The sequence below is a fragment of the Ambystoma mexicanum genome, chromosome 3q (genome assembly GCF_040938575.1).
Source record: "Ambystoma mexicanum isolate Mex_15411 chromosome 3q, UKY_AmexF1_1, whole genome shotgun sequence".
NCBI classification, from domain to species: Eukaryota; Metazoa; Chordata; class Amphibia; order Caudata; family Ambystomatidae; genus Ambystoma; species Ambystoma mexicanum.
In genome coordinates this window covers 1205001601-1205019308 of record NC_090926.1, presented here as the reverse complement: position 1 = coordinate 1205019308, position 17708 = coordinate 1205001601, and the positions used below count along the sequence as shown (strand labels likewise).

General features: G+C 47.0%; 1 protein-coding gene across 2 annotated transcripts in view; it reads left to right on the top strand.

The window, feature by feature from the left end:
- ATG4D (autophagy related 4D cysteine peptidase) overlaps positions 1-17708 on the top strand; it is a 276305-nt gene that overhangs the window by 125288 nt on the left and 133309 nt on the right. For both annotated transcript variants that reach the window (XM_069604074.1, XM_069604075.1), the window contains exon 5: positions 15899-16229. In XM_069604074.1, coding sequence (XP_069460175.1) covers positions 15899-16229 — 331 coding nt within the window. The remainder of the gene's footprint in view (positions 1-15898; positions 16230-17708) is intronic.

The window sequence follows — 17708 nt, the reverse complement described above, 5'->3', positions numbered from 1 at the left end:
CATTATCAGACCAGATGACTCTCGGCAGCCCAAGCCTAGGAAAAAACTCTTTCAACAGAGTTTTTGCCATGGTTATGGCCGTTGCATCTTTAGCCGGGTAGGCCTCAACCCACTTACTAAAAGCGCAAATAACAACCAATACATATTTAAGATTGTTACACCGTTCCATTTCAATAAAATCAAAGTGAATAACCTCAAACGGGACACAAGGTGGAGCGAAACTGTCGAGGTACCTTTCCCTACATTGTGCTGCAAGCAAACCATGCAGTTCTGGACAAAACGCTCCGCAATTTTGAAAATCTTATCATTGGCCCATACACTGTGTAGCATTTTTGTTAGTTTCCTCGCACACGCATGTCAGACCATGAGCCATAATAACCATCATTGTAATGTAGGCGTCAGGGAGTATCCGTTTCCCTTCAACATTGTCTACCCAACACCCATCATCATCCAATCTTCCTGCACCCTCGATCCATCTCTGTTTCCTCTATGGTAGCATCTGCTTGAATATCTTTTACAACATCAATACTTTCTCCCAAAGTGCAAACATTTGCAACTTCTTTTACAGCGTACATTTCTGAACTGAAATCAGTGGCAGTCTGTTTAGCTATCTGAGCGGCGAAGGCATTCCCTTTTCCTACATCATCTGTAACTTTTTGATGTGCTGAACATTTTATGATAGCTAACTGAACAGGGAGTGCAAGTGCTGAAAGCAATCGCACTATTAAAGTGCTGTGCTGGATTTTCGTTCCGTGCGAGGTCAAGAAACCTTGTTCTTTCCAAAGTCTACCGAGAATTGTGGGCTACCCCAAAGGCATACTGACTGTCAGTATATATATTTACTGTACGCCTTCAGAAAGCTCACAAGCTCGCGTTAACGCTATAATTTCTGGGGCCTGCACAGAGTTATGCATAATTCTTTTGGTTTCCACAACCGTGCTTAAAGTAGCGACAGCATAAGCAGCCGTGGATGTACCGTCTGGAAGTTTAAAACAAGAGCCATCACAAAATGGCTCTCCTTGAGGGCTATTCAAAGGCGTGTCTTCCAAATCGATTCTGCCTTTAGTCTCTTGTTCTGTCCTATAAAGGCAATTGTGTGACGTATCGTCATTATCAACAATATTTTGTGAGACCGGTAAAAGTTCAGCCGGATTTAATACGCAACACCTCTGAATTTGAATGTGGGGAGCAAACAAGATCAGTTCATATCGTGTCAATCGTGCAGAAGTGAGGTGTTGCGTTTGAGTTCTATTCAATAGAATATCTACAGAGTGAGGTACCATTAGGGTTAATGCATGACCCAGGACCATTCCCTCACTCTGTTTTACAGACGGAGCAGCAGCAGCAACAGCGTGCAAACATCTTGGCAAAGCGCATGCTACAGGAACAAGGGAGGAGGAATAGTAGCCGCACGGCCTATTCTTCCCTCCATGTTCCTGCGTTAACACAGCCAAAGCACATCCATCACGTTCTTGCACAAACAATACAAAGGCCTTATCATAATTCAGAGTTCCTAAAACCGGCGCCGAACACAGTGCGGATTTGAGCAAATCGAATGCTGTCTGGTGTTCCAAGGTGCATGGCAATGGCAAAGAAATGCCCTTTTTTGTCAAAGCCAACATTGGTTTAATCGTTAACGAAAAATTTGGGATCTACAATAAGAAGCCATACCTATCAAGGCTCTAACTTCCTTTTACGTATTTGGGACAGGCATACGAGAAATGGTCTTTATTCGTTCAGGTGTCAACCGTCTTGCCTCCTTTGACAGGAGATGGCCTATATAGGCGACCTCCTGGCAACAATATTGGAATTTCTTAAGTGAAGCTTTCTGGCCATGTTTTGCTAGATGACAAAGCAACAACACGGTGCCTTCTTTACAGGCACTCTCAGAATCAGCAGCCAAGAGGAGGTCATCTACGTACTGTAGTAACGTGCAAGTAGTAGGCAACTCGAGGGTATCAAGCTGCTCTTTCAATGCCCTACTATAAATACTTGGACTCTGTGTACCCTTGTGGTGCACGAGTGAATGTGAACGAGCGTCCACCTAGGGTAAACGGAAACAAATACCTACTATCCTTGTGTATAGGAATACTGAAAAAAGCGTTTTTAAGATCAACAACGCTTAAGTGGGTGGCAGAAGCCGGAATCATGGTTAATATCGTTGTAACATCAGGTACAATAGGAAATTGAGGAGCCACAATTTTGTTAATAGCGCGTAAATCAATTATAAAACGAAAGGGAATCGCATTATCACCTTTTGTATACTGGCAAAATGGGGCTCTTACATATGCTACCCGTAATCTCCTCAATTACTCCACGATGTACAAAATCAGAAACTATACATTTCAAAGCCTGGTCGCCTTCAACTGAGATCTTATATTGCGGGATGCGAGGCAATTGTACTCCATGTTTCAAAATAATTTTAACAGGTTCAATTTGGAGAATGCCCACATCATTATCATCGATTGCCCATAAGCATTCTGGAACATTACTAAATTCTGACGGTAAAGGTCGAGTCAAAAACTGAGAGGCGAGTGATTGATGGGGTGAAATTGTTAGCCGAATCCCATCCGGAGAACAATGAATTACTGCGTGTAATGCCTTCAACAAATTTAGCCCCAGCAAGTTCTCCCCACAGTTTGTGGTAAGTAAAAATGGACACACTTCCGTGAAGGGACCCAGTGTTATCGGTACCGGCAAAGAGACCGAACAAACTACAGGTGTGCCTGAAAACCCTACGGAAACGTTGGATTGCCCTGACAGGGGAATATTTGGAACCCGTGAATGGTCAATGGAACATTTCTGTGCTTCCGTATCTACTAAAAATAGATGCTTCCTATTTCCCACCGCCATCTCAACGTAGGGGACTTTCTGATGAACAGGAATAGGTGTCGGTTCCAAATCCTGCTTCGGGCAATCCTAGCGGAACAAAATATTATCAAAAGGAAGTTCTTCGGAGAGGTATGCGGCAGAAGGGTGATCAAAAATGTTTCTATTATCCACATTCGAAACGTGCTTATCTTGTGAAGGAGATTGCTGTGATTCTGGTGCAAACTGACCTCTACCAGGGCCCCCTGCACCTGGGCGACCTCTGGATCGTCTACCCATGTTCTCAAATGACCTTTGCTGTAAGGTCGGACTTTGTGCGCGCCAGTGGCCTTCCTGACGGCAATAGGCACACTGGTTAATGGTTACCGGAGCCAAGGGCGCACTTCCCTGTGGAATGTACTGACCTCTAAATTGATTACCCCCTCTAGGGTTTCTAACGATTGCTGCAATAAAACGTTAGTTTTCAAGTCGCCCTTTTTTTCTCAAGCTTCTCTTTTTCAGTGTTTACACGATTTTCATAATACTGAGCCATATGCAATACTTCTGATTGGGACTTCGCCTGCCAAGTGCTTTCAGAGGACATAATCTGTAACTGGATGTCAGGCAGCAATCCACGTACAAATTTGTCGACAAACAACCTTTTCCCTGACTCTGTGCCCAAATCTTGTCCACTGAAATCCGAGAATACCTGCTCGAACTGGTTGAAAAAATCGGTAGCACCCTCAGACTTTCCTTGGACACAGGCCGTAAGCTTGTCCCATATCATTCTTTTTTCTGGAACCATAGTTTTCAATTTTACAATAATTCTATCAGGCAAGGTTAATATTACTTGAGGTGGTCGTTCGCCAGCTGGTCTTTCTCTGTCCAGCCTAGTCATGTTACCCCATGTATCTCCCAACCCAGGTATGTCATCTATAGTCCTAATCTGCTTCCACAAATCAACTGGCAGGAGTACGGGAAATAATCAATATCACTTAGAGTGAATACTGACGACTGTAAGACCGACTGTATTTCTTTATAGAATCCGGACTGATTTTTTCGTATATCAGGAATAGATTGCTTTATGGTGTTCACTTCCTGTCTTGAAAACGGGACGTGAACAAACTGTTATACGTAATGTGCAGGAATTTCTCCGGCTACTAAACCTCTTGCAGCTTGAGCCGCAATCTCCACTTTTGGGACAAATGTCGGAGGGACCTCTCTCATAGGCAACTGAGAAGTAGGCAGCTCCGAATGCTTACTAAGCAACAGAGCCAAGTCAAGCGCTAAGGCAGTCGGAGAAGTATCAATCGAAAAAACTCTCTTATAAACACTCAACAATTCTGCGGGACAACAAATCTTTCTTCTTACACACTCATTCTGCAGGTGCTCTACCATCACCTGTATTACTTTCTTTTGCATTTCTAACGTATATTGACTGTATGTGTCATATACTTCTTCTGGAGTGATCGACCTATCCGAAATCCATCTTATCACGTCCTTTGTACAAATTCGTGCTTCCTCACCTTTTAATTCTCGACGAGGAGAAAAACGTTTCTGTGAGTACATAATACCTAATCTATCACCATCTACTTCCTCGTTCTGTAACTCTTCCAACTCCTTCCTATACTCAGAAATCCTCTCGACATGCTCATATACCTTCTCCGCAGTATCTCTGGACAATGCTAAGGCGTTCAAATCCCGTAACCCTTGTGGGAAATCTACATCATCTAGTCTATTCCACATTATACTTAAATGAGTCCCTAATCCTTCGATAAAAACATTTTTCTCAGGAATATCTTTAAATTTTCGAGTGTGGAAAAAACATCAGCTAGTTCACCCTTCTCCATACAATGTTTAGCCCAAGCAGTCCATTCATTCCTCTTGTCTGGCGACACAGTATTACGAGTCACAACCCTTGGTCTTGCTCCCTGGTCTACTACAAGCAATGCAGGATCACTTGGAAGAGTAAGAGTAGGCACATTCTGAATAACAGGAAAAGGCAAGGGGGCAGGCAAAGGGGTGACGGCTGGAAGAACAGGAAGAACAGGGTGGACCGGAGAAACTATGGGAGGGGAAACTACAACAGGAAGGGGCAAAGCGCCAGGAGGAGGGACCTATGGAGGTGGCGCAGAGGCATCGGGCCTTCATTCATGCAAAAGTTTATTAATCAATTCATTTGACGTATGAAAATCTTTTGAAGGATAGATTTTCTGAATGCCTAATTGAAATGCCCTGTCCGTGTTCCTAACTGACTCCAATTGCTTATTTTGATCATATAACCGTGCCTTTTCGACACTCGTCATATGTCGACGCAAATGTTTCTCTCTACTCTTTTGTTGCTGCAAAGCTTCTATTTTCCAACTATGCAACGCTTCAAATGCTGCAGGCCTAGCCTTCTTTATTAATACAGACTCTAAATATTCTATACGAGGGATTTCAAAACTACCATTGGTTGGCCACCGAAGATTAGAATTATGTCTTGTTTGTCTGTGCCAAATGTCATTAAATGCTATACTACCAAAGCCTTTCTTACAGTACATAGTACATGCCGGCGACCCCTCCTGTGGTGCGGGACGGCTATCTTCCAAAGATTGTCTGTCACGGCGGAAAAATGCCCTAAAGCAGGCAGACAATTTCCCAGGCATATCAACGTTCTGGTGTTACCTGGTTAAATAATTGTGCTCGCGAGTACAATGCTCCAAATTCAAATTTGTCAGGGTTAAATTAAGAATCGGGACACGATTCACCTGACCAAAGGACTGGGAGCCCGATCGGGTTACTAAGGACAATGCAAAGGACCCACGTGTCTGGTGATTTTTCGGCAAATTTAACCATCTCAAATATATGGACCCTCGTCAAGACTTCGTCTCGGGCTATAGCTCACCGTCCAGGGATCGGATTGTGCAGTTTCGTCGAGGAATTCACTTCTCGATTGGCCGGTTCTGTTGACAACGTGCGATCACGGACCGATAGACGAGCCAACCTTCAACGAGACGAAGTCAATCTTGAGGGTCCCTATTCGTGCGCCATCTGTGGAATCATAAAAAATACAATATTACGGCTGTTACACCGAGCAAAGGATAATACCCCGACACGGGCTTATTAAGATTCCCAGAATCTTTATTACAAAACTGAACAGTATTCAACAAAGTACACACATAGCTATTTGGCCGTCAATACATCACAGAAACCACCAGCAGGGTTCAATATGAGCAGTGAGGGGCTTTCCTAGCTGGACATCGGCGCTTTTATACAATTTGTAAAATTATGTCCAGCCCCCTTACAGGTTAATCATGCACTGGGCTAGGGTCGCGCCAGGTTCACTTTCCTAATTTACATATCTCGTGCATGCGGTTTACTTTTCAATACATTTACTAGTACACTCCATTATTCTTCAATTTAACATTTATACTCTTTATATATTGCTTTAATACAGACCAAACAATGTTTTGCATATTATATTTGGATAGCATTACTGTTCTTGTATACTTGTAGTTTAATATTGGAATTTCAAGTAATCCCCTGCTCCGAGGTCAACAAAGGACAAGGTCTACATGACCGTAACTTGTAGCCTGAAGGCTGGTTGGACATTAACTTCCCTACAGCGGTTGGAGAGGTTAAGGCAAGAACAAGGACCCATGAGACGGCCATTTTAGATTACAGGGTGACTTTGTATAAAACCCCAAAATGGCGGTTTCTAACCTAAAATGGAGGCTTTATTCAAGATGGCGGCTTGCATCAATTTCTAAGGTCAAGACCTTGCCGCAGAGAGTTATTCGCGTACAATTTTCAAGCAACTTGGCGTAGGCCAATATAGATACAAATCGTTTGTAATAAGAGGCATAATTTAATATCTGGTTTGACAATATGGTGCTCGTTACTTCACAATTACAAGGGGATTGGACTTCCCTCAAATCTCCCTTTTTTAAATACACAATTCCTTTTAATTATTCCATTTCATCACATTCTGTATTTTCCACTTGCTTTCTGGGGTATCGCTCCACCCTGCTCTGCTGATTGCTCCTGTCTCCTGCCAGGGTATTTTACTCCTTTCTCACGGATTCCAAAACGAGGTATAATTCTTCACTTTTATGTATTGGTTTGACACAGGTTCACTTCCCTTCCCAGTCCTAATTTACTCTCCTGCCAAGATGTCGCACTGTTTCATAAAGTTCACTACTCCTGGTTTACTCTGTTGCCAAGATGTCCCACCGTTTCACAAAGTTCTATTCTCCTGGGGGTTTTAGCCCCAGCCTCACTAGTTCCCTGCTTCACTAACCTGCAAGGACTTTTCTATTCTCCAACTACTTTGTTATCCACAAAACAATCTTTTCTAAATGTTGAGTCACCGACCCTTTCCCATTAGTTTGTTTCTGCTGTCCCTTTTTCCTTCAAATATGGTGTCTTCGACCCTTTTCCAGCACTGTTCACACTCCCACAAATTCCTGTTTTGAAACATTGGGTAACCGACCCTTTTTTAATATTGCTTGCATCCGCATCAACTTCTTCAATGGTGTTGGTTAACACGACACAGCATTCACCTACGCGGGCTCCACCAGTTGCTTTCACTGGGTTTACTGGATGGCTTTGGTGTGCCTCGCGTCTTCCCTTCTCCGGTTCTCTGACTCCATGTGCTTTCTGTGAGCTGGTATGCTTTTGCTTTCCCTTCCTATGTTTCGCACGGCTCTCGCTGCTTCGAGGCCTCAAGAGGGAAACTTTCTTCATTTAGCCTCTCCTGCATGCTTTTAGTGTCAGCCTCTGCGCTGCTTCTGGTGGTTCAATTGTCCTCTGCCTATTGACCGAGTCAGCCTCTGCCTCTCTTCTATCTGGTGTTCTCTCAGCTGTGTCAACTTTAAACTTCCAGGCACAGTGTAACTCCTTCCGAAGACTAGAACGCAGCGTTGGCTTACCGCTTTTGGTCCTTTGTTACTCCATTTCTCCACCTTGTCTTAGTACTGAAAGGGGTTTGGGGGAGGCACATGGTTTTAGAATGCAGTAAGGTGGGACTTCTTCACCTATACCACAATAAGCCATGTATGTATGTATGTATGTATGTTGCAGAGACATTTCTGATGCTTATTAATCTGCTTAGAATCACATGCTGTCGATATGGTCCGGCATCCAGTGGTAACCGCAAAGTATTGAATCTTGTCTTTCGGGAACCGAAAGGGGATGTCGGCATAGGCATGTCTGTAACACTATCCCTATCGTGACGTGTAGTGTACCCAAAATCCCTCACGCACTGAGGTCCCTCAGATTGTTTTTTTCCGCCCAGATAACTGGTCGCCCTATAGCAGAGCTCTTCATAAGGGACTTTGTCGGTTATTTCCTCATAAGTCACTTCGACGGCGATTCAAGCTACTTTGGCAAAGACTGCGGGAAGTTTCGACGGCGGTGGATTTCGGCGCCTAAGATCCGGCGGCTGAGCCATCCACGTGGCTGGGCCCTCTGGCCGGCCTATACAGTAGGGAGAGTGGGGTCGGGGTGGTCATATCTTTCGTTATGTCTCTCCTCTTTCCCCTTCTTCGCCCTCTAGGTCTGCTCATTTTTGTCTATACTTTTCGCTATGGAAAGGACACCATTTTAGGTACTGCTACTGCCCCAAGTGTAGGGTCAGGTACCTATGGAAAGACTGGCACAATACGTGTAATTCTTGTATACCCCTAGATCACAACTAGAAGCGGTGTGCGGCCTGTAAGCTCCTTCGGCCTAAGACCCTTAAGGAGCGCCGTGTAAAGCGGTGGGCCGCGTACAGTATGTTGCGGGCTGAACCCTCCCCCGCCACCACCACCCCCTCCCACCTCCAGGCCCCAAACAAGATACTGCCCACCCCTCCACTGCCACACTCGCCGAAAGTGACGGGGGCACTGATGTCTGGACCAGACATCAGTGTCGGATGTCATCGACCTTGTGTCTGACACTTCTAGGTCTGCCAAGCCCGTCCCCGAACCCTTTAGGCCTGACGTAAGCCTCGCTTTGGGGACAACACCCGACGACAAGGGCGTACAGAAACCGCACACACCATCACTGATTTCAACGGTTCCGCCGAACAGGACCGCCGATTATTGCGATGGAATCCTCTGATCTGGTAGATCAGCAGCGTCTTGCGACTGGGCACTCCAAAATTAAGGGCGCTACCTCTACATCGGGTTTGGATGCCGAAGCGCAATCATCCGGCGCCTCAGAAGGCCCCAGTAGGCCCGAAACCTACTCCTAGGCCTACTAGCCTTTCCGCAGGTGAAAAACCTACAGCTAGGCCCTCTGGCGCCACGGTAGGCGGTAAATCTACCGCTGACCCGTTGACGCACGCCGATTCAGCAGAGATATTGAGGAAAGTCTTGCAAGGATTACTTCGGCGATTGCGCTGGCGCCTAAGAAACCATTGAAACGCATGGAGCGTACCGCGGACAGGTCTAAAGACACGCCATGGCACCCTAGTACTCGCTAAACCTACGAGGACAGTTGGGAGCCTCTGTCCAACACCCTTGGGGACAAATCTCGACACCAACGAGAGGAAGGTGATGTTGTTCCACCATTTTGCCCCTGCTGGTTCGCCTAAGTGGACCAGGGAAAAGTTTGAAGGGTGCATGGACCGCTTAGAAGGGATTGTCTCGCGTTCAGAGCATGCTTTCTCTGAGAGCTCGTGAAGACACTCTTTTGGTGTCTGCTTCACGTTTCCCTGAAAATCCTGGCTCTCAAGACCCTTTGGCTTCTGTCCACCATGAAGATGTGGTCCAGATGGAAACTTACCAAGACATTTGATGAGGAAGAAGACCTTCCTTCCTACAAGACTACCATGATGACCAGGCGGATGCTATGGGCAACTGGGAGGAGATCCAGAAAGTGGAGACGAAGCCATGGGCGCTTCCCTACGCAAGATCAGGACACTGATGTCCTATGCCTCGATACACCTCCTTCCACTCCGGCCCGCCAGGCCTCGCCTGTGGACGATCAAATGGCTTTCAATGCCATCTTAAGGAAGGCAGCAGAGCACTTTAAGATCACCACCCAGGAGGCGGTACCCCGAACAAGTTTTTGTGGAGGACATTCTCAAAGAGAAACTCCCCTCAAGCCAAGCCATTCCTCTGCTCAACACTGTTAAAAGGTTGGCCCCCCTCCCTAGTCACACCAGCACAGACCCGGGCAGTAAATCCCAGAGTGAAAAAACTAGTTTGGCCATCTCCTACTGACCCTCAAAATAAAGGCCATGCCACCCCCGACTCCTTGGTAGTCACTACCACCAGGAAACGGGCAGGGGTAACCCTTGCTATAAAAGGGGAGGCACCTCCGGATAAGGAATCTAAAAGGGTGTACGCCTTAGGTAAATGTGTTACCTCGGCAGCTGCATTCACCACACGCATAGCAAATTACACTACGTTGCTTGCCAGTTATGCAGATGCACAATGGAACCTTGTACAAGAAGGTCTCCAGGAGGTTCCTGAACCTGCTAGGTCCAGACTACTCACCATCATGGCCGAGGACAGGCAAGTAAATCTAAATATAATTAAAAACACTCTGGACACTGCGGAGAAGGCAGGCAGGTTCCTGACCCAGGGCACACGACTCAAGCAGCACGCTTGGCTCCGCAACTCGGGGTTCAAGTCTGAAACACAGGCCACTCTTATTAACAAACCCATAGATCCCAATCTCTTCGTTAAAGCGGTCGACGATGCTCTGGAGACGGCCAAGAAAGAGCACGAGACTCTTAAATCCTTACAACTAATAACACAGAAACCCCCCCACCCTCCCAGAGGGGAGGCGGTTCTCGTCGGTCCTTTCAAGGCCAATCCCGTTCAGGTCAGAATAACTACAATACGAGAAACTGGAACTCTGGACAAGCATCCGGAAGCCCAGCCAACTACCCACCTAGGGGTCAATGACGTGGCAGAGGCCACAACCCCAGAGGAGCCACAGCCTCTGGTCAGAAATGACTGACGGATCCAGGTCCCCTCCCACGTCACCCCGGTCGGGGGGCGCTTAACATCTTTCCTTGCGGCATGGGAGGGGATAACTTCACACCAGTGGGTCATAAAGAAGGTCGCCTTGTAGCCAAAAAGGACCTCACCATGCGCCCTGTTCTAGACTTGCGCCCAGTGAACATATTTTTAAAACCTCAAAAGTTTCATATGGTAACGCAACAGGAAGTGATCCCACTGTTGAAACGGGGGGACCACATGGCAACACTGGACATGAAAGATGCATACTTTCATATTTCAATGTTGCCAGCACACAGGAAATATCTAAGGTTCATTACAGGACAGACACTTCCAATTGAAGGTGCTCTCCTTCGGCATTGCCTCAGCGCCATGGGTGTTTACAAAGGTCCTGGCAGTAGTGGTTGCACACCTGCGCAAACTGTCCGTTCCGGTTTACCCTTACCTTGACTGGCTCGTAACAGGGGACTCTTACGACACATGCTTTTTGAACACCCAGAAGACCGTAGACCTGTTCAATCTGGGATTCTCGATCAACGAGAAGAAGTCCAGTCTAGTCCCCAGTCAAGTAAAACAATTTCTGGGGGCTCTAATCCGGATGAAGGACGGCCTTGTCTTCCCCTCCAACGAGAGGGTTCAGAACCTGCTTTTTCAGATCCCTCAATATGTGGACAGTCGAGGGGTGACTGTACGCAAGGCCATGCGGCTGCTAGGTATATTGGCGTCTTGCATATACTTGGTTCCCCACGCGAGCCTGCACATGCGTTCGATGCAAGAGTGGCTCAACAGCCAGTGGTGGCAAGCCAGCGACAATGGGAAGATCTGGTAGTTGTCTTGCCAGCCCTTGTTCTCTCTCTGCAGTGGTGGTCGAGGGAAAACCTCTTGAAGATTCAGTCCTTCACCACCCCCACAGTGGAAGCCACTCTCACGACCTACACATCTCTCACGGGGTGGGAGGCTCACGTGCTTCAGCAGACAACGCATGGAGTGTGGTCCGGTCCCCACAAGTAGCATCCAACCATATAAATTAGCTAGAGCTATTAGCAGTGTTCAAGGCACTAAAAGCCTTTCAGACTCCGCTACAAGGGAAGACTGTTCTGGTTCTGACACAGCACCACGGCCATGTATTACCTAAACAAACAAGGGGCCATACACTCTCCAGGGCTGTCCCAAAACATTTGGATGTGGGCTCTCAAACACAAGATGTTTCTGTTGTCCCAACACTTTCCAGGGGAACTCAATCTTCTGTCAGACGTGCTCAGCAGAGATTTCCCACTGCCCGTAGAATACGAATGACGTCTGCACGAAGACATTGTCTCCAACGTCTTCGCAGGATGGGCCTCCCAGAGATCGACCTGTTTGCAGCTCAGGGGAATGCCTAATGCCAAGACTACGCCTCCAGCTACCCCCAGAAACGCTCCAAGGGGAACGGACTCGGGATAACATGGTCAGGGGTCAGGGAAATGTCTACGCTCCCCCCTCCCGACTCCCCTACTCAACAAGATGGTGCACAAGATGCACCACGAACACGTCACCATGATTCTGGTGGCCCCCATGCACTCATCTAATGGAAATGTCCCGCTCCCCACCAGTTAAACTATCCTGCCCGTACAACATGTCTCAGGACAGGGGGGAGACCCTATACCCATGACCACAAACTCTGAATTTAGCAGCCTAGCTCCTGAGGTCATAGTTTGGACACCTACAGCTCCCTCAGAAATGCATGGACATACTCGAGGGGATGGGGGGGGCCCTAGGAAAGCTAACACGCGCTATTGTTATTCCAGTAAATGGAAACGCTTTGTCATCTGGTGTAATACCAAGGGCGTCCATCCCATCGATTGCTCACCTGCACACATTGTGCTGTACCGAACACATTTGTTAGACGCAGGACTGTTCTTCAATTCCCTAAAGGTTCAGCTTGCTGCTCTCTCAGCCTACACATTGTCACAACAGAAAGTGTCATGGTGGAAAATACCAGTTATTAAGGCCTTTATGGAAGGGGTTAAGAGAATCCACCCCCCCATTTCTCACCCAGCTCCTGGATGGGATCTAAATGTGGTTTTAACCAGACTCGTGGGATCTCCCTTTGAGCCAATGCATAAAGCAAGTCTAAAAGACCTTACTTACAAGACAGCCTTCCTAGGGGCTATCACTTCTATTATAAGGGTTGGCGAAGTACAGGGCCTTTCTGTTCTAGACCCTTTTGTTACAGTCCACAGGGACACATGGATAAGGTGGTTCTGCTCACTCATCCCACATTTGCGCCTGAATTCATCTCGAAGTTCCATGTGAACCAATCGATTGAACTACCCACTTTCTTTCAGAATCCCAATAGTATGGCCGTAAAAAGCCTACACACACTAGATGTGCTGGGCAGTCATGTTCTACCTGGAAAGAACGAAACCACTAAGGAAAACAAACCAGTTTTCCGTTTCAGTGGCAGCTGGCAGAGAAGGGGAATCCTGTCTGTAAATCGGCTATCTCAAGGTGGATTGTCAAATGTATCACACTGTGTTTCTCTTGGTAAGAGAGAACTGCCCTTCAAGCCTAGAGCGAACTCTACTCTGGACACTGGGGCTTCCATAGCATTCATTGCAAATGTTCCCCTCGCGTCCATTTACAAAGCGGCAACCTGGATTTCTGTACACACCTTTACAAAACACTATTGCCTAGACACTCATTCTAGATCTGACTCTCAGGTGGGACAAGCAGTATTAAGGCATCTTTTCTCTACTGTTTCTTCTCATAACCCACCTCCAACTCTGGATACCCGCTACTCTATGCACAGCATGTGATTCTAAGCAGATTAACAAGCATCAGAAGGCATGCATTACTCACTGTAATAGCATTTCTGATGATTGTATCTGCTTAGATTCACATGCGCCCTCCCTGCCTCCCCCGCTCGGGGTGGAAGGAACAAAGACGTCTTACTACTTTCTCTCTTCATGTACTCACAATAGTCTGGGGCTCCCTCATGGCAGAAAAAATACAATCGGAGGGACCTCGGCACGTGAGGGATTTTGGGTACACTACACGTCACGATGGGGATAGTGTTGCAGACACGCCTATGCCGACGTCCCCTTATGGTCCCCAAAAGACAAGATGCAGTACTCTGCGGTTACCACTGGATGTCAGACCATATGCACAGCATGTGAATCTAAGCAGAAACAATCATCAGAAATGCTATTACGGTGAGTAATGCATGTCATGTGTCACTGGGAATTGTGACTGCAAGAATATTTTGATCTAGTATTTTTCTGTCCCTCTGGAGTGTCTTCCCTACATGGTCCTCCCACAGGGTAGCTTCTGCTTTTCCCTGGCCACATAGGAGAAGCTTCCTTCCAGGGAATCAGTAACGGTCTTGATAGATTTGTCACAAAAGTAATACATCCGTTTTGTATTCAACAGGTGGACACAATGCTACACTCCCTCGCCTATCTGCTGAATCAGTTTTTCTATTGGTATGTCTCGGGGCTTGCAAAAGCCACTTGACCACTAGCCTAGTTGAGTACTGTTTTTTTTAATAGTACTTCACCCTGTCGTCGAGTTTGTCTTGTTTATATGCACTTATTCCCCCTGCAGTATACCGGGTCAATCCCAATTACCCAGAAGTCAATCTGTGGCAGTCTGCCATTCAAGCCAGTTGGTGAATGCGGGGAGAGGGGAGGTTTGAGCTGGTGCGGCTTGGATTTGTACTGAATCATGGAGTCTGCCTTTTATAGAAGAGCTCTCACAGACTCTCAAACTTTTCCACAAGTTGGTAATTCGTAAGCGACTTGCCAGCAGGAAGCCATTAGCCAGTTTGATTTACACATACCCATAGCACGCCAGCACGCCATATCTTACTCACCGGGAATCCATTATCACTAGCAAATGGCTAGTGGCAAGTGTGAATTTTAAGCCCTGGATTAATGAGCGAGTTGTGTTTATTTGGATTTTTCAAACTTGAACACGAGTATGCAGGCTTGGTAGCCCAGGTTCCAGAGTTCAGGTTGCAAGAGTTTTAACAAATGTACATATTTTCCATAACTAGCTTGTTTAAACACCTTCTGACATGGGGGCTTGGAACTGGAAGAGGCTGAAGCGGAGGACGAAACTTTGCAGTGAGGTGGACAAAGCTGTCCGCAACAGTGTAGGTGGTACCCGCCAGACCATGAGCGAGGCGGAGTGACCATTTCAAACCCCTAGGCTCCAAGCTCATCCGCTTCAGCAGCCAGCACCGGGTGGGTTGGAGGGGCAGGTGTATTGGGACCTAGTGCCTGTGGTATTCCTTGCTGTCGTGGCCAAATGTCAGATGAGTTAACCAATGATAAGCCTCAAGATGGATATACAAATTGTTGCCCTTCAAGTATAGTCCGCTTTGAGACGGCTGATTTATATTAATGAATGGCACTGCCCATTAATACATGTATATTGAGCCAACTGTAGGCAGCGTCTGTAGCCCCTTCTCCACGCCTACACTGCAATGCAACAAGACCCTGATCGTTAGTGAGTGGCTGCATTGTAGGTACAAAGGAAAGACTCTTACACATGCACTGTTACTCCTATTCATAGCATTCTGCATTAGTTTGCGTCTAGCCATCTTCTTACTGCTCCTTTTTGTTAAAAAAAAAAAAGTCCTCACTAGCGCTCTCCTGATCCTTGGCTGATGGTCCATTGTGTATGGAATCCTCATTAATCATTACCCTAAGAGGCCAAATTTGTAAACTTATTCTAACCCTGACTCCAAACAAAATGCTATTCACTGTAAACTGGCCACCCAAATGTATGGTCGCTCTCATGTTAGCCTTGTCTAATGGCACTTCACACGTGCAGGATTGCGTGCTCTCTTGGCGGTAGATGGATCAGAGAGTAGGAGAATTTTGAAAAGGCACATTAACATTGCTGGTTATATTTCTTCATGTCACCATGTTTAAGTCAATACAACAAATGTTATCCCCTCAAGTTCATCCGGCGAGTTAATTTCTTTTGGGTTCAGTAGATAGACCTGCAGGTCGAGTAACTCCGTTTATCACAATTCTAAAGATTTTTCGTGGCTTGTCTGGCGAAATGGGCCTGTTTAGATATTGTGGTGTTGGTGAAAGAAAATCTGTACGTTTTGCCAATATAATCAAATATTTATGTGGACCCTTTTCTTTCTCTTTGCTTAGCCTGGACATGGCCCGATGCTCAGTTTATGAACCTGGTAGACATGGAGCCACTGCGTACCGGCTCCCCCTCCAGATCCTCAGCCCTGACCTGGACCATTGGAAACACCATCCCGACTGACCAGAGCCGGGGCCCCTGGGATATTATAGCATCCTTGCAGGAGGCACGCCCACAGGACTCTGAGAAGGAGACGCTGCATCGGAAGATTCTGGCCAGTTTTAGTGATCACCCCAGAGCTCCGTTTGGGGTTCATCGCTTAATTGATTTAGGACGAAGCTCGGGGAAAAAGGCTGGTGATTGGTATGGGCCCTCCATCGTTGCTCATATTATCAGGTGAGATTAGAGTAAATTTGAAAAGTGTTTATGTAGGACACTTCATGCTTCTCCCCACAACAGGTCTCACAATGTCCTTCCAGGCCACACCCTGCTGCCAACTGTGTTCTCTGCCCAAACTCCACCCTGACAGCTGCAGCCTGGTCCTCCGCTAAGACGGCACCAGCAGCCACCTGTGCCTCCTAACCTGTTCCTAGGCCCCTCTCTACCAGTCTACCAGCTGCTACCAGTGCCCCCTTCCTAGGCCCCTCTCTACCAGCTGCCACCTGAGATATATGAGATATATGATAGGTTATTTATAACGCGCTTAATACCCAGAGGTTTCTAAGCCCGGACCCAGGGATCGAACCTATGTTGCTTCGTGTCATCTTGTTTCCAAGTCGAGCACGCTGCCACTGAGCTATCCTCCTGGGACCTGTGCCCCCTTCCGAGGCCCCTCTCTACCAGCTGCCACCTGTGCCCCCTTCCTAGGCCCCTCTCCACCAGCTGCCACCTGAGTTGTTCTCCCAAGCCACGCTGCCAATCCAGCCAGCTGCCACCTGTGCCCACCACCCAACAAACTGTGCCCTCCTTACAGGCCTATTGTGCCCTCGTCCTTGGACGAACCACCCCAGGCTCCCGCATGTGTACACCATGCACCATAGCCACCCCACACTTGCCATCCTCCCTAGTCCCCCTCTGCATGCTGTCCACCACCAGCTCTATTACCCAGCCATTCCCCCAGGGATAATGTTCTCTAGTATTCCCTTCCTTATTGCTGTCTAATCTTGGGACGTTGTCTCCGTCATTTTCACACTTAAATGTATATACCAAAAAATGGTTTGTGCTGGACCCATCAATATCGATTACATATGGCTTACTAACATTTACATTCCCTTCCCTACTAATTTCCCCGAACCCAAGCCATATATTTATTGCAGCTTCTTCTAGGGTCGGCCCCCCTTGTCTATTCCCTTTCCGCCACTCCTACTTCCCATCTCCTCTCTCGTGCACAATCTGGTTGTCATATCTGAGCCCCCCACCCGCCTCATTTTCATTCCAGGTACAAAGGGTGACTGTGATGCGCTCTGGTTGCTTATGATTTATTTTAATTTTTTTTGTTGCCTTTCTTCCCTTCTGTTCTAGTTTACATTCTACAGTTTTTCTGTCTGCCCCCTCCTTATGTTTCCCCTGGTTACCTGTTCAGCAGCGTGGGAAATTCCGCTTTCTCTAATTAGTTTTCAAATGTGTCCATGTAGCAGATCTTTTCCTGTTTGGTTTCCTCCCAACCATCCTTCTGCTTCTCAGTTTCGTCTTTATCCTTGTGCCACTTCTCGCTCCTATCAACTCCTTGCTCCTAAACTCTGGAATTTACCTCTTAATATTCGTTCCTGTCCTCTTACATAGTTCAAAAAAGCATTGGCAATGCCAACAGTTCGGGTTTTTGTGTTGCCATGGAAAAGGTACTTCCCAGGCACCGTGGTATTAACTGGCTATTGC